The sequence below is a fragment of the Electrona antarctica genome (assembly GCF_951216825.1).
Source record: "Electrona antarctica genome assembly, chromosome: 8".
NCBI classification, from domain to species: domain Eukaryota; kingdom Metazoa; phylum Chordata; class Actinopteri; order Myctophiformes; family Myctophidae; genus Electrona; species Electrona antarctica.
The window spans coordinates 44,819,716-44,827,215 of record NC_136789.1 but is presented as its reverse complement, the minus strand read 5'-3'; the positions used below and the strand labels follow the sequence as shown (position 1 = coordinate 44,827,215).

General features: G+C 47.3%; 1 protein-coding gene across 1 annotated transcript in view; it reads left to right on the top strand.

The window, feature by feature from the left end:
* Positions 1 to 303: 303 nt before the first annotated feature.
* LOC306928788 (protocadherin-16-like) overlaps positions 304 to 7,500 on the top strand; it is a gene marked incomplete at its 5' end in the record, with an annotated part of 41,079 nt that continues 33,882 nt past the window's right edge. The window contains 6 exons of the mRNA XM_079509061.1: positions 304 to 658; positions 1,679 to 1,789; positions 1,903 to 2,088; positions 2,184 to 2,351; positions 2,784 to 2,969; positions 3,178 to 3,299. Of these exons, the coding sequence (XP_079365187.1) occupies positions 304 to 658; positions 1,679 to 1,789; positions 1,903 to 2,088; positions 2,184 to 2,351; positions 2,784 to 2,969; positions 3,178 to 3,299 (1,128 nt within the window). The remainder of the gene's footprint in view (positions 659 to 1,678; positions 1,790 to 1,902; positions 2,089 to 2,183; positions 2,352 to 2,783; positions 2,970 to 3,177; positions 3,300 to 7,500) is intronic.

Here is a 7,500-nt window from a genome sequence, read left to right as displayed (position 1 = left end):
TCCTTGGGCAAGACACTGAACCCTACATTGCCTCCAATGAGTCGGTGGGTAGCTTGCCACCATTGGTGAGTGAATGTGGGAAGTGAGGACACTGGCGTTGACTGTTCACCGCTTCACCTCCCAATGTATGAATCAATGAACCATTGTAAAGTGCTAAGTCTTTAACCTGTAGCATGGCCTCTTGCCATGACACAAGTCCTTCAACCTGCAGCATGGCCTCTTGCCATGGCATAAGTCCTTTAACCTGCAGCATGGCCTCTTGCCATGGCACAAGTCCTTCAACCTGCAGCATGGCCTCTTGCCATGGCACAAGTCTTCAACCTGCAGCATGGCCTCTTGCCATGGCACAAGTCCTTCAACCTGCAGCATGGCCTCTTGCCATGGCACAAGTCCTTCAACCTGCAGCATGGCCTCTTGCCATGGCACAAGTCCTTTAACCTGCAGCATGGCCTCTTGCCATGGCACAAGTCTTCAACCTGCAGCATGGCCTCTTGCCATGGCACAAGTCTTCAACCTGCAGCATGGCCTCTTGCCATGGCACAAGTCTTCAACCTGCAGCATGGCCTCTTGCCATGGCACAAGTCCTTTAACCTGCAGCATGGCCTCTTGCCATGGCACAAGTCTTCAACCTGCAGCATGGCCTCTTGCCATGGCACAAGTCTTCAACCTGCAGCATGGCCTCTTGCCATGGCACAAGTCTTTAACCTACAGCATGGCCTCTTGCCATGGCACAAGTCCTTTAACCTGCAGCATGGCCTCTTGCCATGGCACAAGTCTTCAGCTGTCTGGAAGCTAGAGGGTCGTTAGATGAAGCCTTGTACTGAGTGCAGCTCGTGTTGCTCCTGCTCTTGAATGCGTGCACGTTTGCAGACACCAAATTGCAGTTTAATCACAACCACGTCAGCTGTCCATGGACCTTCACGCCTATGCGGCAAGAATAATCAGGCTTTGAGGGAAAGTAGAAAGGGCCAGAGTGAGAGAGAGGGGGGCTGGGGGGGGGGGGGGGGGGGGTTGGGGGGGGAGCTGGGTAGAGTGAGAGAGAAAATGGAAGAGGACATATTGTGAGAGAGAAAGCTTTCATAGCATATATGTTGTCTGCTAATGCTCCATTGAGGGCTAGCTTTCCAATGCTCCAATCCAGGAGTGTAATACTACTGTACATCACAAAGACCCAGTCCTGCCTGTCCCACAATGCTCACACACACCTGAGGCAGATACTCAGCACACTGTCACAGGCAGTTTTTACAAGTTCCTGACCAGGGCTGAGTAGAGCTTTGTGTGTGTGAGCACGTGCGCATGTGCATTCGTGCATGCGTACATGTGTGCATGCATGCGTACATGTGTGCATGCGTGCATGCGCGAGCGCGCACGCACGCGCGTGCGTGTGTGTGTGTGTGTGTGTGTGTGTGTGTGTGTGTGTGTGTGTGTGTGTGTGTGTGTGTGTGTGTGTGTGTGAGACCACGGCCGTGTCTTTCCACTATAGTAGGACTTAACCAGCAGCCGGCCTGTAAATGGTTCTTTAACAGCCGTAATGCATTTTCTTGGTTTTGAGATGCTCCACTGAAACACTGTATTGTTTACTAGGCCACTGGTTACTGTAATCTCTCATCACAGCGTCACAGTACGAGCAGTGCCCAGGTCCCACGTGTACCATGCGTCTAAAGATCACATCCCACAGTACGAGCAGTGCCCAGGTCCCACGTGTACCATGTGTCTAAAGATCACATCCCACAGTACGAGCAGTGCCCAGGTCCCACGTGTACCATGTGTCTAAAGATCACATCCCACAGTAAGAGCAGTGCCCAGGTCCCACGTGTACCATGTGTCTAAATATCACATCCCACAGTACAAGCAGTGCCCAGGTCCCACGTGTACCATGTGTCTAAAGATCACATCCCACAGTACGAGCAGTGCCCAGGTCCCACGTGTACCATGTGTCTAAAGATCACATCCCCACAGTAAGAGCAGTGCCCAGGTCCCACGTGTACCATGCGTCTAAAGATCACAGCATCACAGTACGAGCAGTGCCCAGGTCCCACGTGTACCATGTGTCTAAAGATCATATCCCACAGTACGAGCAGTGCCCAGGTCCACGTGTACCATGTGTCTAAAGATCACATCCCACAGTAAGAGCAGTGCCCAGGTCCCACGTGTACCATGTGTCTAAAGATCACATCCCACAGTACGAGCAGTGCCCAGGTCCCACGTGTACCATGCGTCTAAAGATCACAGCATCACAGTACGAGCAGTGCCCAGGTCCCACGTGTACCATGTGTCTAAAGATCATATCCCACAGTACGAGCAGTGCCCAGGTCCCACGTTTACCATGTGTCTAAAGATCACATCCCACAGTACGAGCAGTGCCCAGGTCCCACGTGTACCATGTGTCTAAAGATCACATCCCACAGGAACTTTCTTGTCAGTGCCAGTCTCCCTCTCTTTCTTTATCGCTTCCCATCACGATAAAAAAGATACTGGCCTGCCCATTTACTTTAATAGAAGAAAAAATAAATGCTGAAGTATGAGATTAACTACAACACAGCAACACACGCGTACAGTACATGCTTGTGTTGCTGTGTGGAAACACGTACACATAAAATCCTCACAGCTTAATGCCCTTAACTGTCCCAGGTCCCACGTGTACCATGTGTCTAAAGATCACATCCCACAGTAAGAGCAGTGCCCAGGTCCCACGTGTACCATGTGTCTAAATATCACATCCCACAGTACAAGCAGTGCCCAGGTCCCACGTGTACCATGTGTCTAAAGATCACATCCCACAGTACGAGCAGTGCCCAGGTCCCACGTGTACCATGTGTCTAAAGATCACATCCCCACAGTAAGAGCAGTGCCCAGGTCCCACGTGTACCATGCGTCTAAAGATCACAGCATCACAGTACGAGCAGTGCCCAGGTCCCACGTGTACCATGTGTCTAAAGATCATATCCCACAGTACGAGCAGTGCCCAGGTCCACGTGTACCATGTGTCTAAAGATCACATCCCACAGTAAGAGCAGTGCCCAGGTCCCACGTGTACCATGTGTCTAAAGATCACATCCCACAGTACGAGCAGTGCCCAGGTCCCACGTGTACCATGCGTCTAAAGATCACAGCATCACAGTACAAGCAGTGCCCAGGTCCCACGTGTACCATGTGTCTAAAGATCATATCCCACAGTACGAGCAGTGCCCAGGTCCCACGTTTACCATGTGTCTAAAGATCACATCCCACAGTACGAGCAGTGCCCAGGTCCCACGTGTACCATGTGTCTAAAGATCACATCCCACAGGAACTTTCTTGTCAGTGCCAGTCTCCCTCTCTTTCTTTATCGCTTCCCATCACGATAAAAAAGATACTGGCCTGCCCATTTACTTTAATAGAAGAAAAAATAAATGCTGAAGTATGAGATTAACTACAACACAGCAACACACGCGTACAGTACATGCTTGTGTTGCTGTGTGGAAACACGTACACATAAAATCCTCACAGCTTAATGCCCTTAACTGTCCACTGCAGCACAAAAGGGGAAAAGATTTAGATGTTGTCAAGCGTTTGGGGCTGTCTGTCCGTCTGTGTTTGTGTTGCTATGTACTCACGCGGTTTATCACTGCGGGACACCTCAGGAGAAACACGATGATGAATGGGTGTGTATGACAGACCCGGGACGGCTGGCCGCGGCTGGTCTGAGATCAGAGGAATGGTTTCAGACTGTAGGGGGGGGCGGGGGAGTCTCTCCTCCTTGGCAGAAACAGTCTTCAGACCTGCAAAAAAATATAATGTGGATGATATCGCGCAGAAACCGTGTATCTTTTTAAAGATTTTGTTGTCTTTTCCCTCAAGAATTGCCCTACTTCTTCATACTAAAGTGTAAAAGTAGTAAAAATAGCCGATCTACAAGCTCGCAACGTGCCGCATTGTGACGTATTGTGAGTTGTTGTGGTATTTTAGTTTTGAGTGAAAGTGATTGAGTGTCTGTGGGTTTTATAAATATTGACCCAATATTAACAAGAGATTGTGACTAAAATTATAACTCCATTGGATCCAATGGAACACTGGTTATATTTTTCCAGTTCCTGAAAAGTAACTGTTGTGGATATACAAGGTTTCCACCCAACAGCGACAATACGACATATTTTGGCCCTCAAGATGAGGCCCAAAATATATCATAATAACCTGCCATATTCTCTAAAATGAGACACGCTGTATGACGTACAGTATTCTGTCCTGTTTGATAAGTCACAGAAGGCTGTCTGCATTAATTATTTTACCTCGTCAGAGTGCTAGAAGTGTCGTATAATTCTTTCATTTTCAGTCGAGGAGAGATACATATTGCAGATGCTTGAAGAACGGTAACAAATTGAGAATGCAGCTCTCTGCTGTCTACTAACGTCAGCTAGACTATATGCTGCTAGTGTTGGACAGGGTGTTGTCAGGTGGACAGACAGGAGGAAATCACGAGGACAAGGTTTATCCTTATTGACTCCTTTCTTGGCCTGTGAAGTTAATTCTCCCAAGGACCTCACAGCCTCTTCCAAAGTTTCCAGGAAGCGTTTCAAACCGTAAACGGGTGGGCTTTGCAGGAATAGCGTGATGACATGCATTACATCCTTGGCTGTTCTGTTGCTGCCTGTTTGTCTGTGTCTACCTCGGTCTGTGTCAGTCGACTCCATCTTCCACTAAGCTTTAACAAATCTCTGCCTCTCAACCCCTCCCTACTGTATGTCTCCAAACACCCAAATCTTGATGTCTTTATCCTTTAATTTACGGCTATCCAAGTTTCCATAAATGTGTGTTTGTGCTGAGGATTGCTGCAGTGCAACCCTTGTGTTTGTCCTGCATGACCCCCCCCCCCCCCCCCCCCCCCCCAACACACACACAACACACACATCCCATGAGAAGGAATCCATACCACACCACTGAGGGTTTTAAAATTTTAGAGCGTGTGGAGAATCAATGTCTACATGCTCCACTTCTGGCCTCCCAGTCTTCTTCGCTGTGTTTAAGTTCCTCTCAGTCCAACCCAGGTCATTCCCAGCCCCCGGCCTCAGTCCCAGGTGGCGGTCACATAATAGCCCATGTCCGACCTGACCCCTCCCCATGACAGACTCCAGGATGTCCTGTACAACTCTCGCCCTTTTTCATCATTTTACTTTCATTTTTCTTTCTTTCTTTCTTTCTTTCTTTCTTTCTTTCTTTCTTTCTTTCTTTGTCTGTGCAGTATTTCACGTATTTCCTGGTGTAAAAAACCAAACAAAACTGAGGTGACCATGACATCGTCATGGTGGCTTTTAACTCTTTAATTAGATTTACTAAGAAAGATGGGATGGGCGTGTGTGTCATGTGGATTTGTGTGTGTGCGTGCTTGTGTGCATTGTTTGCTTAGTTTTTCCTCGCCACAGGTGGCTAAGCCGTCACATGCAGCCTGAAAGATGGGAGGAACACCCAGATATATAAGCCCACAGTCCAAAGATAGTGTTACTGTCAACACACTAAAGCACAGGAAATTACAGAACCAGGGACCCTCTGCAATCTGTACGTCTACACCACAGCACCAACGCTGGGGTGGGACCCAATGATACAGTCACAGTATTGTTATGCACCTTGCAAAGCCCTGAATTCAATTAGCATAAAATACGTTTCATGTGCATCTATACATTCACAGAATCTGTCTGTCTCTCTCTCTCTGTCACATATCTCGAGATATATTATCTCCAGATCCCAACTGACTTCACACCAGTGGCGGAGGGAATGTCCCACAGGCCCTGATGCAAGATTGACAGCCCTCCCAATGAACTATATTTTACACTAGTTACTATTGACAGGAAATGTAGTCTTAGTCGCTGTAACTTAACAGCGTGTGTTTGTGGGAGAGAGAGCCAGAGAGAGAGAGAGAGAGAGAGAGAGAGTGAGTTTACAGTTTACTACGGTAGTAGCGGCAGCCGGGCCCCCTCCCCCCCGGGCCCCGATGCGACTGCATCTACTGCTTCTACTATATGTCCGCCAGTAGTTCACACCTTGTCTGACATCCCATTACTCCGACTGGGCGACTACATGGCTTCGCGTGCAGTTAGGGTTAGGGTCAGGTTTTAGGGATAGGGTTAGCAATGGGGCAAGTCTGATTAACAGGAGGTCGGACCAGTGCCATGTTACCGTCCTGCTGAGGAGCAGGGCGGTGGAAGTGCTGTGTCGTGTGTGAAGTCGATCGGATGAGCCGGCGTGCTCCAGGCACACGTTTCAAATGGTGGTCACGCCCTGAACGGGCACTGCACTAGCATTTCAGTGTTTTGCTTTCAATGTAGCAAAAAGTGAACCCGTTTTACACCAACGTTTTATGTTAGAAATGTTTAGAATGGGTCCCCAGCATGTAGAAACTGCCGGATGCTAACTTGCATATGTTGAGCAATTTTCATAATTGGCATATGTGACCATACCATTAACAACCTATAGAAGGCAAAATATTCAAAATTTCATCATGCTTTATCTAGCATGTGATGTGTCAAACTAGGGGGTTTTCATGATGCTGAATCCATTCCAAGCATTAGTTTAGCAAAAAAACACTCATTGGGCTTAAAACGGCCATGCCCAAATGTGCTGACATCATCAATTTGTGATGACGGCATTGGCCGTTTTTAGCCTGATGAGTGTTTTTTTTTGCAAAACTAATGCTTGGAATGGATTCAGCATCATGAAAACCCCCTAGTTTGACATGTCATATGCTACATAAAGCATGATGAAATTTTGAATATTTTGCCTTCTATAGGTTGTAATTGGTATGGTCACATATTATGCCAATTATGAAAATTGCCCAACATATGCAAGTTAGCATCCGGCAGTTTCTACATGCTGGGGACCCATACTAAACATTTCTAACATAAAATCTTGGTGTACTCAACATGTCCGGGTTCACAATGGGGCTCTATGGGCTGGCTACTAGACTAATGTGCAAAGATTGGTCAGAACATGTGTTTGAAAATTCATGAGGCATTATCAAGGGGTACTACCTGTCAGTGGGGAGTGTTGGCTGATGAATGAATATCACATTTTTAATCGAGTCCCAGCCCTACAATTAATACTTAAGCCATATGTTCTCTACACACAGGAATAGGGTTAGTTGTGTTTTCTTATATTTTCTTGTATTTCTTATATTTGTTATGATTTAAATCACTTTCTATATTTCATGTGATATTAATTCCGTTTGGTGATTTTTAATTAACGGACATAATTCAAACAGGCGGTGAGGGGTTACAGGCCGCGGTCAGTTGTTGCATTGATGTCACAATGTTGCCACGTCTCCCGGGTCTTATCTGGCCTGCATGGATTCAAGTTCTAAAGGAAAATGCTACTTTTAACGGCTGCCATGAACACCACCACACATTATGTTATGAGCCTGTATAAATCGCCAGCCCACAGTGCACAGGACACTTCCTCCTTGTGTTTTGCAAGGACGTCTTTGTCGTATTCCTGGTTTATGGGTCACTTCAATACATGTAGGCATAGGGT